The sequence below is a fragment of the Temnothorax nylanderi genome, unplaced genomic scaffold (genome assembly GCF_030848795.1).
Source record: "Temnothorax nylanderi isolate EJ_2023f unplaced genomic scaffold, tnyl_v1.0 TNYL_tig0045_pilon, whole genome shotgun sequence".
NCBI lineage: Eukaryota > Metazoa > Arthropoda > Insecta > Hymenoptera > Formicidae > Temnothorax > Temnothorax nylanderi.
In genome coordinates this window covers 1,169,648-1,192,590 of record NW_027249107.1, presented here as the reverse complement: position 1 = coordinate 1,192,590, position 22,943 = coordinate 1,169,648, and the positions used below count along the sequence as shown (strand labels likewise).

Below are 22,943 nucleotides of genomic sequence, written 5' to 3'. Positions count from 1 at the left end.
TTTACCGTTCGCTCGCTCATACGGTCCGTCGCGTGTCCCCCCGCCGCGCCGCGGGACATTTTTACCGTTCGCTCGCTCATACGGTCCGTCGCGTGTCCCCCCGCCGCGCCGCGGGACATTTTTACCGTTCGCTCGCTCATACGGTCCGTCGCGTGTCCCCCCGCCGCGCCGCGGGACATTTTTACCGTTCGCTCGCTCATACGGTCCGTCGCGTGTCCCCCCGCCGCGCCGCGGGACATTTTTACCGTTCGCTCGCTCATACGGTCCGTCGCGTGTCCCCCCGCCGCGCCGCGGGACATTTATACCGTTCGCTCGCTCATACGGTCCGTCGCGTGTCCCCCCGCCGCGCCGCGGGACATTTATACCGTTCGCTCGCTCATACGGTCCGTAATAACGACGCAGAAGATGACATCGGAGCAGCGAGGGAATCCTGCGAAGCTGACATCCCGAGCAGCCTGAGAGGAGGAGGAGGCCTAGGATAGGCATCGGGCATCGGCGTACCAACACTTCTGGTAAGTGTTACTTTTTATTTTTTCTAAAGATATTATAGAATCCCTCTTTTCGTTTATCCTTATTTAGTTGCTACATTAAACCGTGTTTCGAAATATAAATTAGTAAAAAGAAATAATTTGAAAAATTTGATTCAAGTTGATTCTACCATAGAGACTTTTTTCGAAGAAGTAATTTAGGAAAACATTAATCTGAATAACGAATAAGATGTTCGATGCGCGTGACAATTATTTAATCGAATCGATTATTTTTATGTTACAGAAAATATCCACGCTGGAAGGACCATCAGCTTCGCATCGAGGGAACACGATGGACATCTCGAGCAGCTTGAGAGGAGGTGGAGGCCTAGGAGAGGCATCGGGCACCGGCGTACTAACACTTCTGGTAAGTGTTATTTTTTATTTTTTCTAAAGATATTATAGAATCTCTTTTATCGTTTGTTTTTATTAAGTTGCTACATTAAACCGTGTTTCGGAATATAAATTAGTTAAAAGAAATAAATCGAAAAATTTGATTCAAGTTGATTCTAACGTAGAGACTTTTTTCGAAGAAGTAATTTAGGAAAACATTAATCGGAATAACGAATAAGATGTTCGATGCGCGTGACAATTATTTAATCGATTTGTTTATTTTTATGTTACAGAAAATATCCACGCAGGAAGGAGCATCAGCTTCGCATCGAGGGAACACGAGGGACACCCCGAGCAGCGTGAGAGAAAGTGGAGGCCTGGGAGAGGCATCAAAGTTGTGCAAAGTATTAATAGTACAGTTTTACATTCGCGAGATTTACGTGCTCGATACCGTACTGTGCGTGCGATATTTAATTTTGATTGTGTTTTTGATTAATCAACTGCGTGTCTTTAGTCTTTACTAACCGTCCACTTGATTCGCGTAGTATCTCGCGTCAAGATCTTCCAACATTTCGTCGTCATTAACACAACGCAGAGTGATGAACGCGGAACGAATCGGGGCAATCGGCGTCGCGACTCTTTCAAATTTGTACGAAAAATCTGTGGTAGAAAATCGATAACTTGATTTTATATATATATATTACCAGCTTTTATATTTCACGGTACTTCCTTAAGTACTACCTTCCCCTGGGGTACGACCTTGGCGAAGTGGGAAGGCCCAGTACCCATTACGAGGATTTTACCCAAGCAAAACTCTTGTTCTGCTTGGATAAAAATCCAAAGACGGGGAAGCTAACGTACCCCTCGTCCGCCGATTTAATTGAATGAACGAACCGCAGCCGGTTCGTCGCGTTTGCTTCGGGAGTGCCGTAATCAAATAATCCGACTAAAAAAGACTTTTTTAAACGGGAGTGCCGTACAGTATCGCGCGAGAAAGACTTTTACTGAAATTAGTCCGCGCGCGATTGTAGTTTATTATCCGCGAGTGTTTCTCGCGAGTGTCTTGTGCGGCGGGAGGAGGAGGCCTGACGTCCTGAGAGAAGGAGGAGGTCTGGGAGAGACATCGGGTCCCGGCAGAGCAACTTTGGGGTGAGTATCATTTCTTATGTGCATAATGTAATTCTCATTTATTTAGCTTGTTTTATCTCGATAAGTTAAGAATTAGAGAAAGAGAAATTATCTACAATTCTTGTAAAGATCTTTTTCGATAAACAGATAAATGTATTGCTAAATATTTTATTGAAAGACGAATTAGAGACGCGTAAGAATTAACTTTTCAAATGTTAATAATTTTGAGCGCTTTTTTAATTTAAATCTTATGTTTGTATGTTACAGTATCACCGTAGCTACGCGGCCGACTAACTCCGCCCGTTGCGCATCGGATCGGTGAGTCAGTGAGAAACTTTTTTATTGAGGTAGCGAATCTACGAATAATCAAATGTAGAGCAAAAATATATCTCGATACATGTCGAATTACAATAATTTATAGTATGAAAATATTACATTTCGTAGATCCGTTGCCTTAAAATGGATGGGCTAAAACTGATTAGGGCAGATATTTAATCTTGGTAATATTATTTGTTTATTGATTATTATGCGATTGTGCTTGAGGAATTACTCGCACATTTCGCACGCACCGAGCTCGCAAAGAGCTCATTAATTATCGATCGTTTATTGAATTATGTTGACGAACCGCGCCGCGTTCTATATAAATAATCTATATAAATAATTGATTAAAAATAATTGATTATAAATAATTGATTTGTTTAACAAGCAAATGTTGGTACGGAAGTTGGCGCACATTTTTTGTTGACTATTGTAAAAAAGCTTCACCATATGTTGGAGGAATCTCATTGTGTTGAGAATAAGGAACTAGATAATATTATCCTTATGATTTCACATCTCTATAATTTCAAGGTAAAATATTAATGCTGCTTTTTATGTGCTTATAGAGCATTTATGAGTTTGTCTTTTTCTAGGTGTATGGTCATCGCCTTCTGTATCAAATATTAGAAAAACTAGCCAAAATCAAATAACGGTCTGAACGGAATGTCCAGTGTGGATCATCGGTGATCCACGTGGCATGAAACGTGTTAATATATTAATTTAATGTATTTAACTTAATAACATAAAAGTTTAAAATACATCTTTTTTTTACTATTTATTGAAATTTATTATCGAATGTAATTTTGTAGTAAGACTCTTATGTATTCAAGATCATTTGTCTATTAAATCTAACCGTTCATTTTCACTTGTCCCATGAGAATTAAGAAGAATGGATACATTATGTGAGACACTTACCCTCCTTCGTGCTAATTGTTGATCGAGTCGTTTTCTGCAGCTTATAAGACATTCCCATATACCAGTGCCCGACCTGCCATTTTGGTAATGACCATTATTACCGTTGCCATTTTGATGCCGGTAATCCTCGTCGGTGAACTCGCAGACGTCGAGTGGGTGTCTCGATCCATCAGGGCTACCCAGCAGCGCGGTCGCAGAGAGTTGATGACTCGCCGATCCGCTGTAAATTTTCCAAACGTTCAATGATATATACCATGGAATGGATATTGCATGGCGCAAATATTAACTCTTTAGATAAATGATACAATTATCGATTACTTTATACTTTAATCAATCACTTAATGTCCATTATTAAGTGGAGAGAAGCTTTACCTGCTTTACATCCAAAAAATGATAGTTCAATTATATTTTCAAACATTTTACGAATCGCTAATTGTAACGTATAAATAGAAAATTAATAGAAAATTTTAATGGTAATATTCGTACATATTATCGTATAACATACGATGTAAATGGTATTATTTCTTAATTGAGCGTTAACATTTAAATTTCTTATTGCAAGTGAACCATAATAATTAATAATGTAATGACACGTCTATATAATATGAGTATGTATGGGTATAGGTACGTATACAATGTACATACGAGTAGAAAGAATATTTTTGCAAGAAATTTCTAAGAAATACATGATCCTAAAAAGAAATAATTGTAGGCGTATCAAATTAGAATACATATATAGTTTCTTCCTATCGTGATAATATGTATTTAAATGTTCTTGTAATTTATTCTTATGAAATATTTTTGTACATACTAATTTACTGTGTATAAATTTTATGTGTCGTCGATTTACGTAATTGTCGAGAAGAGAACACAGTCCTACTTTATTATATCGCAAGTAAAAATCACCCAAGCGCGAGAAAACAATTTCAGAATTCCTACAGAACTTAAACGATCGATGTTGTGAAAATATCACAGAACGCTCGGTTACGTCTTCTTTAAATTTCTTTCATCGGATTTTACGGAGAGTATGGAATTCCACGGCTGCTCTCTTTCGAGCCGACCTTTGCTATCTTTAAACAGTCAGCGATAGTGATCATGGCCTAAGCAGATTTTCCGATAATATAAAGTGATATTTTATAATAATACTTTTTAATAATTTCACGATACATTTGTCAAACAAATGATACTTTTGAGAATTTTATAGCAAATATTTGGATAGTTTGAAAAACAACGGAATATTAAATTTATATATAAATTTATATATATATAACATTTGTTTATAAATATTAACAAAGAAAGCGTTTTAAAACATTGTCTACGCTTGGAGGCTAGGATTTATAAATATAATAAAGTAAGTACATTGTGTTACTTTAAATTCAATCTGTGTATAATACAAATACAATATCTAAAAGTATATGCAAACGTACAGCATAAATAAAAAAGCAAAAAAATTTTCATGACGTAACGTTACATAGAGAGTCCGACTCCTTCGACGTAATGACAAAAAGCAGGACCGGCCAGTTTAACTATTACTTTTAGATAATTTTCAACAAAATTCATGCTTCTTCTGGGTATACCATTTTCATTATATAAATTAAAGCGTTCATTAGCTTCTCGTAGGCTAATTAAATATTGTCGAAAACAACATTTTAAAAGACGATTAATCTATGCTTGAAAGCTAAGATTCACAAATAATAACAAAATAATAAACATATAAAACTGTGTGTTTATTTAATCTCGATATTTGTGTAATACGAATACTATTTCTTAAGTAATATATCAAAATTACATCATAAATACGAAGCAAGAAATTAATTCAGAAATTTCCATCAACGACGTCACATGTGGGGTCCAATTTCTTCGATATATATAATGACAAAAATCAGGAACGACCAATTAAATTATTACTATTATTAAATGTTGCCATGATTTATGCGTTTCATGAGCATATCGTTGTCATTATATAAATTAAACTATTCATTATCTGGTTCATAGGTTAGATAAAAATTTGCGAAAACAAAATTTTTCGTACGAACTTTTAAAATGTTATCTTCAAATTTTTAAGTAGTCTACGAATAGGTAATGAACTCTTCAATTTATATAATGAGAAAGATATGCTCATGAAACGCATAAATCTTGGTAATATTTAATAATAGTAATAGTTCAATTGGCTGATCTCGATTTTTGTCATTACAGCGAAGAAATTGGACCCCATATGTATCGTTACGTCGTTGATATTTCTAAATTAAGTTCATGCTTCCATATTTATGCTATATTTTTACTTTTTCTTTAAAAATAATGTTTGTATTATGTATAAATTGCGATTAAAGAAGTAACAATATATTTATTAATGATATAGCTACATTTTTTATTTATATAGTATCTATATAATAATAAATATAATCCAATATTAACTGTCCTCATGTTAATTGTATGAAAACAAGAATAGATCATTATTAATCTGAGACAGAGATTAGTCTATTGAGAAATGTACAAATTAACAGAAATTGTATGATTTAATATTTAATGCAATGAAGCAAATTATATAGAGAGGACCCTTTTTCTTACAAAGCATATATTTAAAATACTGGTACCGGTCCTCCTAATGTGTAATATATAAAAAGAAATTTGGTTCTGGTTTTATACATTACATATCTTTAAACAAATTGGTACCGGTCTCGGCAAATATAAAAAAAATACCGGGTCGGACCTAATATGTGACAAATATATGTCCCGATATGTATCACTACGTCTCCGAAATGGTACTGACATCTACCGAACCATAAAGATATATATATAATATATATATCGCATAATATATTTTATTAAATTTATTGATCTAGCTTTTTTATAAAGGTACATGCTTACATTAACTATTATTACTTATTTTAACGCATTGACTTTAGCCTAAACTGTTGTAGCTTATTCATATATAGTGATTGATAACTGGATTTTATACCAGTTAAAGTAGTAATGTAATTGGCGTGAGATCCAATATATATGTTGTTATAAAATAGAAGATTTTTTTTAGTAATAATTTTTGAGTCAATCAGTTCACATCACTTAAAATAATTGTAAAATAATATATTACACGAAAAATAATTTTGATAATTTACAAACTATATGATATTTTTATCAATTCTAATTGTGTAGGGAAATTTATTACCCTTTCCGGATCTTACGTCATTTATCTAAATTTCTCATCTCTGCATGCTTTTGAGATGAGATTCAGCAACGAATCGTTCGAATCGATGAAAATCTTTGAATGGCGCGTCTAGCAATTTTCATTCATTTATTTTTAAATTAAAATTTTGTTGTTCTTATTATACAGTTTATATATTTAAAAGTTTAATATACATATATTTTATGATCGCGATCGAATTAAAACATTGTGGACGTAAAAAATTTTTTCAAATTTAAATTTCTAGATCGGAAAAAACAATTTTCTCTCACGGCAGAGTGATTGAAAAATGTTGCACAATGTATATTTATAAATATAGAAAATGGTTCGAAATATTTTGTAAATATATATTAAAACGCATGTTGTCAACCTGGAAAAAGATTTATTATAGTGCAATGCTTATCCTTCTTACATTTATCTCCAGTTCGTATAATCATATGTGAGAAAGAAGATTTATACATTTTTTTTTAGGGAGCAGAGCAACTTTTTTATTGTACTTTGTTCTATGTAGTGTTACATCACCAATTGTTCTTTCCTTTATTGAATCTTTGTACAAAATACTCGAAGGATCACCAAATACGTATGTAAATGGAATGAACACAGGTTACATATTTCGCAGAGATATCTGGAGGGTCCCTTTATTCAACCGCTCATCATAGGAACACGGTTAGTCGGTCACAAATCAAGTACACAAATTAAGTAGCATCTCTTGGAGAGCAGGTAATCAAACTACACATTAATATACCTTACAGTTCTAACTATGCGACAATGTTCGAATATTATTGATCGGCAATTTATACATTGTATAAATTGCACGTCGTTTCTACGCGAGATCGGAGAGACGTTCTCAACGCTTTATATATTACTTCGCGAAGATCGCAAATATAGCTTTTAATGTACGAGCGATTGAATTAAGGCATTAGAGTAGGATGTGCCATTCGTGCGACGACTAACTTAACATAATTTGATGCGTTTCTGTTTTTTTTTTCTCCTTTTTCTCTTTCTCGTATTGAAATGCGTTTGGTCAAGTTTGGTACACTCTAAGAGGTATTTCAAGGCTCCACCTTCAGCAGCTCCACATCGAAGATGAGAACGGCATTTGGTGGGATAGTGTGTCTCTGTCAAGGCTAATATAATTTATCGCCTGTCTTGTTTTCATTAAATAGAATAATTGTACTAAATAATTAGCGTTTGATCTATATTCTACGTTATATCGTTTAGCATTAAAGGATATATTCCAGGATGACCTCGGCTACCGTAAGCGAAGTCTGGAGAGCAGGTTAACCTGGCCCGCTGGCCGACGCACATTTGCGCGACTCCTTGGTCCCAGCCTTTAATTACTTCGCCCTTTCCGATTTTGAACTTGAACGGTATGCCGCGGTCCCTGCTGGAGTCAAATTTCTTCCCATTGGCGAGGGTACCTGTAAACACGTCAACAAAACTAATTATATTTTTACACAATCTTACAATTATTATCTACGGAGCTCTCGATATTATAATGACTTCATATAGCGACAGTTTTCTAATTTCTCTTTCTTGGCTGTTCCTTCGTTCCTCCCCTATTATATAAATAGAATTCAAAGTATCAATCCTATCATCTTATCCTTATGCTTATTATAAAAATATTCACCTGTATAATGCACGACCACTGTCTGCCCGGCCTTTGGGTAGGTCTGACCTGCACACATAAAAATATTCGTGAAACAACATCGGGTGACGAAACCGAGCACGGCATCGCCATTTAAAATTGGTAACGGTGCGCAAATAAGGTAAAGTCGTGTCGTCGTTCAGGAGTCCCATTTTATTTTCAATAGGGAACAGCGCGGCACCGGCCAACGCTCGTTCGCGGCATTTCAGGCCACAGGATGAGGCGTGAGTTTAATTTAACGAGACGCTAAAATTTCGGAGCATCGAACATGCGGCATGGCGCGAGCACGCGCGCGCGCGTGAGAAAGAGAGAGACAGAGAGGGAAAGAGGGAGGGAGAGAGAGAGATTAAAGCAAAATGGGAGAGAGGTTCTCCCGAAGGGAAGCGAGACCGACGAGATTCGGCGAGAGTCCCTAGAAAAATAAAACCTGTAATAATTACCGTCTCCAGGACTCAAAACTTCGACATCCACGCCCATGGCTACGTGCTCCTCTTTCTCGGCGTCGAAAGGCGGAAGGTTCTCCCCTCGGGATGGCGAGGTGTGCGCGCGCGAAGAAGATCGTCGAGACTCGTCGAGGTCGGTTCACGTCGGAGGAGCGGTCGGGCGAAGCGAAACCCACCGTAGAAAGGAACTATTCGCGGCGCCTCGAGAAACGACACCGCTCCACTACGCCGTTCAATGAATACAGGCTGAGCGCACGAAATCACCTAGAGTACCGTCCGACGCGCGGGAATATGTACGCCGAACGAGGCCGGAAGCTGACGCGGTTCGCCATTCGGTGTAAATTCTTGTCCAGAAAAATAAGCGAACGCGCGTTCGGTAAATTTAATTAGCAGAATAAATGCCCATTTTTATCAATGTAGATTAACTTCAATCTCGGTTTAACTTACTTTCAATCTTTCTCATTTTTAGAATAATAAAAAGTAAGTTAAACCTTTTAATTTTTATATCTTTATCTTTTCATCTTTTTCTAATTTTATTTTTGGAAGTTAAATTTATTTTTAGAATCAGAAAAAGATAAAAAGAGTAAATTAAACCGAGATTAAAGTTAATCTACATTGGTAGAGATGGAGATAAGATATTTCTTCGACGGTTTTGTTGTCGCGAATAGCTAATTATTTAGTTTAATTTGAATTTATAGTTGCGTTATCATATGTACGTTTTCGGAACGTTTGGAAATGTGGAACGTTCACTATCTAATAGGAGCTAGGATCTGTTTCCTATAGACGGAAATAATATATTAATTAGAGTCTCCAGATTCTTATATATATACGCTTTCCCGTTGGACGTCTAAATCGCATAGAAAGTGAAATCTTTATTAGAAAAAGAAAACATGCTTAGATCTCATTGTCTTCTCTTTCTTTGAAACTATATATACAGGGACTGTGATTCAGATGTACTTGTGATAAAAACATTATTTCTTTTTAACATTTGTCCATGCGCGCCGCTTATAATTAAGATTTTAATTTTCGGAATTTTAGCTCGATTAACTTTCTCATCGGAATATACCTGCCCCGATAACTTCGATCTTTTGACAATTTCGAAAGATCCATATTTCCAATCTTCGTTATCTCGTATCGAGATAATAACTTCGATGACTCCTCAACTTCCCAATTATCTTTCGCGCACTCGAACCAGAAGGATCGATCTCGATTAAAGAAATAATAAAACGATAAAACGTGACGTATGCGAAAATCGTATCACGAGTCACGAGGAGGCCGCGATAATCGATCCATTTAGCGATAGATAAATTAATCGTTATCTGACAAAAGTTTAATCATCGCCATCATAGTCACACACACATAAATACGCACACAGATGCTTTGATAAAAATCGAGTGGAATTATTTAACATCGTCTGCGATCTTATTCAATTATCGCAATAACGTCAGCATTTATATTTAGATTTATTTGCGTAATTTCCAGGTACACGGCAGAGCTTGATTAGCAAAATTAATAACGGCGCTTCAGATAGACACTCATTCGATTGTATCAATACTTATTTATATATATCTATACATATATATGCATATAATTTTCTATATATATATTATATCGTAAAATTATATGTAGTTATGTATAAGATATATGAACCATATATACTACGTTTACGCGAGCGTTACTTCTGTAGTAACGTATGATGATTCACTCGTTTACGCGGAGGAAATTATCATAAGTTACTACAAAATCCCGTTTACGCGAAGAGGAAAATCCTGTTTACGCGAAGGAATTATCGTAAGTTACTACAGAAGTAAAGCTCGCGTAAACGTAGTAATAGTAATACATGTAATCTATACATATTATGTTAAATTATTATAAATATTATATATATAAATATAAATATTCTCTTCGATTTTTTAAATAAACACTCAAGGATAAATATCTCTTCTCTCACTGCAATCGCACGTCGTTTAATTTAAAATCTTAAGATTCTAACGAGATAAAATATCAACGGTCCGATCGTATTAAGCAATTCCCCCCTGCGAACAGCTAACAAATCTGGAATCAGGTGATCGCCCGTATATCATTGCCCTCATCTAATCGAATCACCAATATATATATATCTTATCAGAATACACCGGTTCAAGACCCCCGTTAACTCGCCACTCGAATTTTTGCGTCGCGCGATCGGACGGTCAATCTCTCATCTCCCTGTTGTACAGAATTGCAACATATACCATATTATATATTGACGCTCGAGTGATTGTTCCAGTGAATGGCTCTCCATGATGTTAAATATTACACATTCCCCCTAGGCCCTAGCCCGTGGCTCAACGTGACTCCACGTTGAACTGAATTAAATCACGTTTTGCACACGCGGCAATAGTTGCGAATACTGAAAAAATTGTCAAAAGGTCGCGTATGACGCTCTCGCGCCGATCCTCGCATTAAAAGTATATCCGCGATCGTTTTGTTTGCTACGCCAGCAAATCCCGTCCGCAGCATCTCTCTTCGTGATGAAAGAAAAACGATGCGCACGAGGCAAGCATGTGTATCTACAGGAGAGAAGGCTGTAAGAGGAAAAGAGGAAAACTCACGTCTTTCCGAGAAATCTGGGAAAAGCCACTCGTTAAATCTTTCTTACAATCGAATGATAGATATCAAATGTTTTATGTGAAAATGACCCGCACGAGAATCCAATATTTCCGACTCGATATCGGTAAGAATGGAAGAATTGCCTCCAAGTTCCTCGCATACACTTGCTATACTTAATTTATGCGCATAGGACTTACTGAAGTAGACGATTAATAGGATAATAAATGTAATATACATGGAATTGTACATACTGATCTTATATTACGTTTATTACTCGATTATTAATCATGTGATCGATTGACAATAATAATAGTTACGATAATAATATTAATAATATTAATAATGATAATAATAATAATAGAGTAATAAAAAATTAATTTTCTTCGGTTCTTGTGACAGCTGCCTCAATGCCGTAAAGTTCCTAGCAATCCTACAGAGTTTATATTTATTTTATGCAAATATTTCAGAGACCGCACTTGTGTGCCTCTTATAGTACACATGTTGTACAGTCAATTTTCTTTTTTTTTTATATCAATTTTCTAATAATTTTCTTTCTTTACCAATGCTCCACAATATCAATTAAGAAAACAATTAATGGAAAATGCGTTAACTTGCCCCGAGTAATACGCCCAAGCCTTTTAATGAAATTATTCACTTATCTCGAATATTCAAAACTAAATTGTAACATGTTTAAATCAACGCTCTCTACGTATGGCCGCCTCATTTATCGTATACGGAAAGCATGACAAATATTTCTATTGTTAAATTCACGTTTGCTCCATCTGTGTATAAATCCATGCCAGAAACGAATTATAGCTTCTATATTAAATTGTTCTACATTAAATGCGTTGAAGAACTGCAGAAGACAAAATAATGAGCAAGATAATTGTTACGAGCAGTTCTCTTTCTGAAACACATCGACTTTTATAATCAGAAATATACGTAGGAACTATAATACGTTTCATTACACAGATAATATACATGGAGACACGTATGTCATGTAAATATCTACCATATTTTTTATGCATTATGCGATAGGAGAAATACATTCACGAGTATTAATCTTCGACAGTAATGTCGTAGGAGCCACGTTTAGCATTCTACTTAGTTTATAATTCTTAATTATTAATAAAATAAACGTATCTTTAATAAAAAAGCAAACACAAAAAGTGATTTAAAATCATTATCTGAGAAAAGCAGATTGTATGTCAAACTATCTTAAAATCGATATATGCAGATACATTTTTGTGCGTGAAATTATATGTACGTAATATTTCAAAGAATTTTAAAAAAGGTAAACGAGAAATTATGTCGCTTGAAAATTATGTTTGCACATTTACCATTTTTTTTCCATTAAATTAAAAGGAAATAAAATTGTTTTACACAACAATTGAACGCTTTTCGTTTTGAAATGCAAATACGTATTCCCAAATTTGTAAAACTTTTGTGAAATAATCAAATTAATTCAGTGGCGCCTCGACATACTCAAAGATAAAATGCGACGGCGGATTAGGAGTGTCCGTTAATATTTCGGGCGGTGCTAATTCCATTGGATGAGAGTCCCTCCACGGATCGATATCATTTCCTCCAATATCCAGTCCGAGTCGCAAATTAGTTGGTGTATTGCCGATAACAAAGTGGTCTTCGGTTAAAGGTAGAGCGTCTTTCAATAAAAGCCTACAAGGAACATCAATATAAAATTATTTCAGTCTTCATTAAACAGAAGAAACGTACTGGTCAACGAAGTAGCGTGACCATAATAAATATGAGTTTCTTACCAAATATCTTCGTCAGAGACAATATGAACCTTAGGAATGGGAAATCCATTAAACGGTGAAGCAACAGGCAATGTATAGGCCCCCATGTTTTCGAAAATCATCCATTCGCCGAGTTCCATATCATGCAACATGATGTTCTCAACGATTTTGTCCAGCCCATCACACGTTGGACCCCACACGCTTGAAGGAATCATCTTTCCACAACCATTCTAAAGACAAAAAAAATTAATTCAAATGCTAATTTAAAAAAGAAGAGCGCGGAAAAATACTACGTTGGTACTTCATCTGAATAAAGTACTTTACCTTGAGGGGAATCGGAGTTACATGCTGGTGATCGTACAGCAGACAATTGAATGATCCATAAACACCATCGTTGATATAATACATATTATGCACAATAGCGTTTGTATTTTCATTTCCGCGTATAGTACGTTTGCTATGGATACTCGTTGCCAATGTGAATGCAGATGCAACATAAAAACGACCCGGTTCGGCAATCACATGCACAGCATCAGCTGGAAAAATTCTTATTGTAAGATGCGGTTCAAAACGAACTATATTTGTGTAATTAATGAGGAGAAAGCAACTTACTGTTGAAGTATTCGTCGAGAGCTTTATTAATAATGTCGGCGACTTTGTCGATGCTTGTGCCTTTATCGCCCGGATAACCGCCACCAAGATCCAAGAGGTACGGCTTAAAACCGAGATCGCTGGCCATATCGAATAATATCTTGCAATGACGAATAGCGCGATAGTATACCGGTGGATCTTGACATCCGGAACCAACGTGAAAACTGAAGCCCACTACGTTAAGACCCAAGTTATACGCAAGGCGTAAGAGATTAGGAGCCTCGTGTATCGGATCACAGCCAAATTTCATGCCAAGCGGGCACTGCGCTACTTCCGCGTCGCAACGAATTCGCAAAACAATCTGCACAAATGATGAATTGCATTAATATAATATAGATACTTTCAAGATTAAGTTACAACTGTTTGAAAAAATACGAAATATTTACTAAAGTTATATGGTGGTGTGCAATTACCTTAGCCGTTGGGAAAAGTTTCTTAATTTTGTGCAGCTCGCTTTCATTATCTACTGTCATAGTTTCTACTCTCACTGCAGCGGCGTGACGAATATGTGAAGCTGGCTTGGCTGGATTAGCAAAAATAATTCTTGAAGGCTCTACACCAAGACTCAATACTTTATTTATCTCATTCTGCAAAGTAAAAATATATATTTTTATATGAAATGTACCTGTTAACGTATGATAAAAAATACATTTTAATATTTAGCATTTAATCATATTTACTTTAGATGCGCAATCAAAATTGACGCCAAGGGCCGCTAATACTTCAATTACGATCAAACTGTCGTTACATTTCACGGCTGAAATTGAAGAACTTCTATGAGTAACCATACATCATACAATTCCGTACACGACATAAAGTTCCAAATGTTAATGACTTACCGTAATAGGGGTCAACTCGTGGCAATTTTTCTTTCCAGATTTGATGCTTTTGTACAATATCCCCTATATCCAATACATAGAAAGCTTCTTCTTGTAAACCACTCATTGCAATATCTTTGATAACGGTCATGACGTTGGACTCACTGTCCAAGACGTGGATACGTTCATCTAGATTTGTTACCTTCATGTTGATTGAGTTTAATTGAATTGATTAGTACTCTGTAGGTGCTAGGCAGCAAACTGAAAGTTAAACAATTAGATAATAAGTATAAACGCAAAACTAATCAACTTTATATTCTGTACGTTGCGAAATGAATTTAGTATAACAAAAACGTACGAGGCAGCTGTCAATGCTAATCGGGTGAGTCGTGAGGAAGCGGATTAAGACAAGATCACTGTGGGGGTGCTAGCAAAGCCACGGGGGCTCTGCATTCAGGGCCAATTTCCAGTTGCCGCAGTTATTCAAGCACCCACGAACAGACTGGTCGACCAGCCTATCGCAGATAGAACCCTGCAAAAGAAAACAAGTGACCTCTGAATTAACTGAATACTGATTACAAGATTTACCATATGGAAAGTATCAATATTGTCATAGTCTACGCTAATTTGAAGAAAAAAAAAGGGATTTGAAAATAAAAGTAAACAAATACGTTATTAATAAAGAAGGGGAAAACGGCTGTTTAAATGCATGTTCATAAATTAGCATATGACGTGCTAAAATATTTCTACCACATATCGACTAGAATTTTATCTTATCCGTTTATCTTAATTTTATCAGAGCCGATATTTTCCGTGACATTAAAGCGATATATGGATCACAAGAAAAAAAACTGATGTTACATTTTTAATTTAATTTGCTCATTCTTCTTTACATGTTCTCAATAAATATATGAAAATCTACTGTGTCTTTGTCAGACTGTTACTTGATGAAATATAATTAGATCCTACCTGAAGCGAAGTAATTCTCGTTTTTTTATACACACTGCAGAAAAATTAATTATGTCACTGTTGAGAAGTATAACGTTTCTAAATTTTAACTCCTCTATCGCGTTGCATATATGTGCGCGAAGCAAAAGTAAAATAATGTTCCACACGAACTATTTGGAACGTAATACGTATTATGTTACACGCATTATATGTGAAAAACTTGGTTTAACGAGATCCGAACAGACAGAAATTCAGAACGATACTGCACTCGAGACTACTATTTGGGCCTTTATTTATATGAAGAAGATAAGTAGTATCAGCCCGTCTTTGCGTGGCGTACCAAGTCTACTTATACAAAATTATCTTACAACCAAGATGGTTCGTAAAACAGGAAACCGAATTAGACTGGAAGGATAATATAAATGTTACTCAAGAGTCAAACTCCACTTGAGGGCGGGAAAACCACCACTAATCTACGCAACGAGACTGATTGTTTATCCGAAGCTGTATCAAAGATTGGCGTATCACAAATCGAATGTCCTTAATAAGCTAAAAATAACGCGCGAACACTCCACCAAGAAAGTAAGTGCTATCCAATAATACAAAATACAATAATGCGAAATACGATACAAAAACTTGCATGCACATTTTTCATATAAATATCGTAAGATATTACATAATTCCAAAAATATGTGTGCAGAAGTGTCTCTTACTAAATTTTAGAGTACAAAATATAAGTACTTCTAGAATAAGTTTTAAATACTATAAATTATTAAGAGATTTCTCTTTTAAGACAGTTTTTAAGACATGCTAAAAACTTCCTTGGTACATGTTAATAAAGCAGATAGGAATAACTTTAAATTCTTGCTTCCTGATGCAAAAAAATTTAATAACATCCAATTGTACATGAAGGTCTCGTAAGGTTGAGATTGATAATTTCTTGTTTCATCAAACAAACTCACATACAAAGGGGAGTTATTACGTAACATAACAATGGCTTCCGCCGGTTTGAAGAGGAAATACTGGTCGGAGTAAGATAGTACAAGTTTCAAGATACGAGTAAATACGGCTACTGGCCATTCTGCAGACATTGATGTTAAGACACGTGGTGCGAAATGAGCAAAAGAAACTAAAAAACATGTCTTATCATCGTCTTATACAGATTATAAGTTTTCACGTATGTTGCAAGGCTAATATGCTTTAATAATGATTAGTTCGTCGAAAAATATACATAAAAATTATATTATAAGATAGGAGTTGTGGATTAATGAAATTTATCTCTCTTCCGTATTCGACGTTCGGTCTTTATTTTATCATTGAGCAAAACAAAGTATATGTTGAAAAAAGTTAACGAAAATTTCTAAATATATAATTGTTTATTGAATTTTTTATTTCAAAGTGTTTATCAACGTTTTGAAACCATCATAATTTTGGAGCTGGTCTAACGTATACAATTCGAAAAATTCGATATTTTAAAGAGCATCGTTTATAAAATTGAGACATTATGTAAATATATGTCCAAAAATTATGTATAAATTCGAAAAGAAAAAATACATTACGAAATACAGTTTATATTTTCATAAAAACAATATTTCCCTGGGTCCTTTCGCGCGCACAGTGTACTTTCAAGAAAACTTGAGAAAAGAAATGTAAATACTCTCGCAATAAGCAATATTGACATTGTTGACAAAAAACTATGTTCTTACCAAATAAACTTCATTTTGAAACTTCGATTTAAAGTAGACTTTGAATAATCTTGGTAAGATAGCGACCCCATACTGTTTGCATTGTTAAAGAATGGTTTCTTTACGATACAGCTTATCATTACATTCCCCCACCTCCCCCTTCAACCACTGAATTCGAATCCGATTGAACGTATCTGAGCTGCGATAAGCAGAAGCATGAGAATTACAATTACAAGTACAGAACCTTTAAAAATGCATTGCGAAAGGTGGAGTGAAATGAAATTATCCTCGATATTACACGGAACAATTCTTGGAGTAAGAATTGCTCCGCTTTGACATACCTGTGATATCTGTGTGTACATTTCTGTGACATTGTATTTCCATATTTCTCACTTTAATAATTTAATACTGAGAAGATTATCAAAATTCTTGACTCACGTAATTCTAGGAATTCGTGTACATACTAAGTACATATTTTAAACATGAAGTATATGTAACAATATTTTAAACGTAACAAACAATCATTAGTAGTCACTCAAATAATTTTTAATTTTCCATATCTAAATTGTGCAACAATTATACTTTACTTCAATATTAACAGGTAGGATTTCAACATGTTGCACAATTACTGAGAAACGTCAGTGATGCAAACACGTACGTTATCAAACGTAACGATACAGATAAAAAAAGCCCATGTGCAAGCAAGTGGTCTTCTACGTTCCAAAGCAAGACATATAAAAGTGTAATAAATGAGTCACGACCGTTATAATGACAGTCAAATAAATAGAAAATGTGCCAGTATCTGGTCGGGTTAAATCTTTTGTATCAAATAATATTTTTCACGTGAATTTATGTACAAATTCTGTTTAGCAAACTACGCGCCAAAGACTGCCGATCTCGAAACTCAATGTCAGTCGTAAGTTGAAGCTAGAATAGTACCGTCGCATCATTAAATTGATAATCAATTTAATGACGCCGATATTCATTAAATTATCAATTTAAATAAATTTAATTATGCGACGGTACTACCCTAGCTTCAGTTTTAGACTGCGTTTCGAGTATTCGGAGCATATACCTCGCTGAGCAGAAATTGTACATATGTACACATATACATAAAGTGACTACGAGGAATCACCGGGGAAAACGTATTAATCGGTGAACTTCGAACTGGACGAGCCAGTAAACAGAAACCGCGCTGCGATTTCAACAGGGCTCGACCTGCGGTATCGTTACGCAATTATCGCGGGGGTCCCTTCCCCCGATAAGGAGGAGAGTACGAAGAAAGCTGGGAAAGAGATCGTGTGAGTCATCGGCTCGCGAATGAAGATCTCCACGTGATCGATGGAATCGTTCTCTCCCTCGTCCACTTCGCCCCTCCTCCCCTCGCCCCGGGGCGGGAGGGGGGGGGGGGGTTGGCGATCGGGGTAATCCGCGGGGGATCCGCGTCAGCGGACACGCTCGCAAATACGCACCTTATCAAACGATCGCCACCCTGCGGGTCGGCACACGGTTATTGACGGAATGATGGAAGTTTTCGGTGACCGGATCGCAAAAATCAGTCAGATCGATCGTCGGGCGTGGACCGGCGGGTTGCCGTAGTCCACGGTGGTCGTCGTCGTCGTTGTTGTCGTCGTCGTCGTCGCCGCCCAGCCGCCGATTCCTCGCGCAAACGATCCCCCGTACGGCGTGTCGATGATGAACATCCGTTCCGTTCGCAACGCGTAAAAACGTGGGTCCGTTTTACGCGCCACGTGCGAGCATCGCAAAACCTTCGTCCGTCTACCTTAAATCTTCAGGTCGTGGAAGGTCGTCGCCGTCGTCGTCGCGTCGCCGCCGCCGCTTCAGCCACGATTTCACCCCGGAGATAAGGAGAGAAGCCTGGAACGCGACGCTCGCACGAAACACACCGCCAAACCGCCAGCCGCTCGCGCTCGGAAAGGACAGTATGGATCAGACGTCAGACGTTCGGTCAGTTCGGTGTTGTGAATCGGGCCGGGTTTTTCGCGCATGCGCGACGAGCTGTCCAGCTGTCAGTGAAGTATGAATAAAAAGGTGTACCGCGTTAGTTGCGACACAATTATAAAAATTTTTGAAACTTTAGAAAATAATTAGATACATGCTTATGTACATACGTATATTGTGTAATTACACACATATATTACAATTTAATAATCTACATTTAATAAAAAGATTTAAAAGAAGAGGAAAGGATATTGAAATAATTTCAATCAGGGTAAGATATTTTATTTGGCAGAAATACTATGGAATGCAAACGTTTGTTGCTGCAGGAGTAAGAAAAACTGCCAAAAACCTTACCAATAATCATGAAACAAATATGTATTTTTAAATTTAAAAATAAATAACATTCTATAAATATTTTAAATTTTACTTACACGATAAAGTTATGAAATATATCAATTCGTCCGTTTTGTAGTAAAATAAAAAAAATACTCTATCAGCAATTTTGAAAAGAATACAAAGTTAACGATCTTTTACAAATATTTTTATCCGGCCTCTAATAATTGGCCCTCAAAACATTAACACCATATTATACATACGTCATTGTTTTACCGTCATTTTCGCCGCGCATGCGTGAAAAACCCGGTCCAATTCACACCCTACAATTCATATACCGACCAGCCCGGCGTCCAATAGCGAAAATTGTCTTGGGATTACAAAGGCTCTAGGGACTTCCGAGGATTTCAGCCGCATTTCCCATATCCTGCATCCCATTCGAGGACTCGAAATGCCCGCAACAGCGTGGCACCGCCAATCAAATTCGCGTTTTTCCCACCTATTAATCTCGAAGCCGATTTCACAGTCTCCGATTAATGTGATCCTCCGATTAAACCTCACTCGGCATCTCTTTCTAACTGCCCCCCTAGAAAGAGACGAAGCAGTGAGTTTCGGAGGATCAAGTTAATCGAAGACTGTGAAATCGGCCCTCGATAGTTGTAAAATTCATCATTTTGCATCCCGACCAATCGTTTTGCAGGCTTCTGTGTCACCACTGGCCACTGTCGCCCATTGTGTTCTTGACCATTCACCGTTCTTGATCACGTGCGCAAGTGACGAATTTACATAACCTCAAAGACCCGTAGGATGTTAAAAAAACAAGGAAGTGAAGGAAGTAGATGTGTTAAAAGTACCAAAAAACAAATGCTAGATTGACGACACGTTAAATACCTTTGTAAAAAAATTAGAATGTTAAACAGTAAGTTATTGAAATAGACAGTTGACATGACACAATGATCAGTGATTCGATCCGAAAGATTTATTATCCAACAAAAGATAGTTCTATGTGCAATCTAGCGCCAATTGCTTATTGCTTTCTCCTAAAAATGAGATTTTTTCACTGACATATCGTTTCAGAAAATCTTGCGTCTTGTGTGCAGCGGACTGCGAGTTTACGAGGCTGCAAGTAGCGGCCACAAGTTTATCGAGATAATCCTTAATAATAGGAAAAAAAATAGGAAAAAAAATAGAAATCGTTAGAATGAAACTTGCGTTGACTTGATTTTATATTTAATTTTTAATATGCATGCGGCCTTCATGCAATCCTCATCCAAATTTCACATGCAGCATTGTATGAAGTCACAATTAGTGCGATTATACTCGACGAACCAAAGCACCAAGTCGAAAAACCATTATAACACGTTGAAGATCACGCCGCACGCTACCCAGACCGAGGTGAAATCGGCGTATTACAAGCTGACCCTCCAATATCATCCCGATAAGAACAAGAGCGAATACGCCAAACAAAAGTTTCAAGATATCGCGGAGGCTTACGAAGTGCTCGGCAATCACGATCAGCGCAAGGTCTATGACCGGGGTATGCTGCTGCATCGGGAACCGACGGCGTCGACCACCGTCGAACAGCCTACGTCCCACTACAGGGACAAGGTTTATTCGGGATCGTCGAAAATTTACAATTTTGACGCGTGGACGCAGGCGCACTACGGAAAGCAGATGTACGAGAAACGCATGAGGAGGCAGGCGTATGAACATGCCAAGATGATGGAGACGGCAAACAGTTCGAAGGACAGTCCTCGGTTCATGGAATTTGCCATTTTCATAGTCACCGTAACGATGCTGGCTGCGCTTTTTTCGGGAAACCACGACGTGACGACATCCGAGAGACGCAAGAAAGAAAGTAAAGATACTGAAAATTAGTCCACGTTTATTTATTTGAATAGTATAAATTTGTATATATATATGTTCTCACATAATGAATGTACAAATTTTATGTCCGCTTATCGTTATGCCTCTACTAGTAAAGTAAGAACAACATTAAATAGATCGTGATGAAAAATGACGGGAACAATCATCATTTCGTATACTCCTTTTAAAAAAATGCTATGTACTGTGACAGAAATTGTTATTAACAACACGCAGTTAACTGCGTTCGTGCGTATCCAGATTATAGACAGCTAAATATTTCATAAATGGCGTATAGACAATATTTCAGAAATTTTCGCATTCTGAAGCATTGTCTACTATCGATAGATATATAACGAAGGATTTAGGTAGATAACAGTTGATATATTACGCGATGCATCGTCTAATATAAAAATAGTGAAAAATCAATGTGCAAAAGGCATGTGCATGATACGTAAAGAGGATCAGCATTGGATACCTTGTGTCGCGACCAAGGAAACGTATCGTAGAAAATAACAAATAAATACGCAACTTTTCACATTAATATGGTCTATAAACTGGCAATCCTGGCATTGGCATGGCTACTGGCCCAGTCGGATACGGTATGGAAGGTGTTATTCCGGGGAAATTTGAAGCGATCGGGTAGCCAGGAGTGCTGTTTGAATGCCCTTTCCTTATCAGCTCGCGCAATTTATCCACTTTCACTTTACGTAAGTGCATTAATTTTCTTCGCGACAAAAACTGGTCTAAGAACTCGTCTACTTCGATGTCACCGGCTAGGAACTTCTCTGCTATTCCCTACACATTGAAAAGATCCAAAATTGAACAGTCTCGTCAAACGCGAACCAGTGAAAGTCTCGCTTACCTCCGATTCTTCTTCAATCTCAGCGGCAGCTGCTTGCAGCAGGTCAAGTGCGGCATCGACGCTCATTGTACCGGACTTATCGCCTGTGAATAAATATACAGCGTCGAGAAAAAAATCTTTCTTTTCCGTTAAAATTATCGATACATAGGATACGACTTACGCATCTCGTCTATTTTACTCCTGACACTGATGCACAATTGATTGGCCTGTTCGCTCAATTCCTTTAAGACCTGTTTGCCCTCTTCCAACTCGGGTTGTTTGGCCAGATTAAACTCGGCCAAAGATCTGTTGCTCGCCATTAACATTTCCTTCTCAGTCTCGAGATCCTTAAACTAACATTTTATCACGTCAAGACAGTCTCATTTTTAGAATACAAACTTTAACATATAGTTTGCGACTGATGTATCATGTGTAAATCCTTCTAAAAGCGGCGCACTATATACATCTAGATAAATATTATGTACCTACAGATGCAATAACACAGCATCTATTCTTGCGAACGTCGTTTATTATAGATTTAATTGAAAGCATGAAGAATATTAATTACAAAGGTAAGGATATACACAGTAAGAAATGTATATAATTATTATGCAACGTTAAGTCTCTTCTTGCATTTGTTTTCTAAGTAGAATTGATTCACTTGCAATCCTACCTGCTTTATGTCTCTCACGATATCCTCGAATTTCCCATCGTTATTCAACAATTCTTTCAACTCGTCGTTATCCAGATGAGACAACAAACCCAGTGCCGCAGGTATATCCGGCTCCTGATTCGACTTGTACATCTCTTAAATATTAATTTGCAACAGGATCGTTGCTTCGGATTATCTCTATCTTTGTTTTAAATCTAAAAGCGAAAGCTCCGAGAAATGCGCATTTGCGATAACGTATAATAACGTAATGACAGATTCAGCCAGAACTCGAAGTGTTTCCAAGGCGGTTGGGAGGGAAGTTTACAGTGCCATCTCGCGAAAATG

At 36.8% G+C, this 22,943-nt stretch overlaps 4 protein-coding genes and 1 long non-coding RNA gene across 6 annotated transcripts; 2 read left to right on the top strand and 3 right to left on the bottom strand.

Annotated features, from left to right (window-relative positions):
* Positions 1-234: 234 nt before the first annotated feature.
* On the top strand, positions 235-1,417 carry LOC139771956 (uncharacterized). Its single transcript, XR_011718029.1, has 3 exons — positions 235-512; positions 772-894; positions 1,154-1,417. It is a non-coding gene; the product is annotated as an uncharacterized lncRNA (long non-coding RNA).
* A 4,620-nt stretch (positions 1,418-6,037) lies between these two features.
* Positions 6,038-8,746, bottom strand: Fkbp12 (peptidyl-prolyl cis-trans isomerase Fkbp12). Its single transcript, XM_071705196.1, has 4 exons — positions 8,491-8,746; positions 8,033-8,080; positions 7,637-7,823; positions 6,038-7,512 (listed from the first exon to the last, which is right to left on the bottom strand). The coding sequence occupies exons 1-4, from the start codon at positions 8,525-8,527 to the stop codon at positions 7,455-7,457; spliced, it is 330 nt and encodes a 109-aa protein (XP_071561297.1). The 5' UTR covers positions 8,528-8,746; the 3' UTR covers positions 6,038-7,454.
* Positions 8,747-9,937: 1,191 nt separating this feature from the next.
* On the bottom strand, positions 9,938-18,906 carry LOC139771946 (ornithine decarboxylase 1). Of its 2 annotated transcripts, none has more exons than XM_071705182.1 (9): positions 18,417-18,906; positions 14,670-14,843; positions 14,333-14,572; positions 14,174-14,250; positions 13,907-14,080; positions 13,455-13,794; positions 13,167-13,378; positions 12,864-13,072; positions 9,938-12,762 (listed from the first exon to the last, which is right to left on the bottom strand). In XM_071705182.1, the coding sequence occupies exons 3-9, from the start codon at positions 14,517-14,519 to the stop codon at positions 12,546-12,548; spliced, it is 1,416 nt and encodes a 471-aa protein (XP_071561283.1). In that variant the 5' UTR covers positions 14,520-14,572; positions 14,670-14,843; positions 18,417-18,906; the 3' UTR covers positions 9,938-12,545. The 2 variants fall into 2 exon arrangements, with proteins under 2 accessions (XP_071561283.1, XP_071561284.1); XM_071705183.1 differs by lacking the exon at positions 18,417-18,906 and adding an exon at positions 15,281-15,530.
* Positions 18,907-19,991: 1,085 nt separating this feature from the next.
* Positions 19,992-21,259, top strand: LOC139771951 (uncharacterized). Its single transcript, XM_071705192.1, has 2 exons — positions 19,992-20,158; positions 20,317-21,259. Exon 2 carries the CDS (start codon positions 20,482-20,484, stop codon positions 21,115-21,117), a length of 636 nt encoding a protein of 211 aa, XP_071561293.1. The 5' UTR covers positions 19,992-20,158; positions 20,317-20,481; the 3' UTR covers positions 21,118-21,259.
* On the bottom strand, positions 21,108-22,891 carry Vps37b (vacuolar protein sorting 37B). The gene is made up of 4 exons (XM_071705191.1): positions 22,620-22,891; positions 22,128-22,299; positions 21,968-22,050; positions 21,108-21,900 (listed from the first exon to the last, which is right to left on the bottom strand). Exons 1-4 carry the CDS (start codon positions 22,749-22,751, stop codon positions 21,643-21,645), a joined length of 645 nt encoding a protein of 214 aa, XP_071561292.1. The 5' UTR covers positions 22,752-22,891; the 3' UTR covers positions 21,108-21,642.
* Between the last annotated feature and the right edge of the window lie 52 nt (positions 22,892-22,943).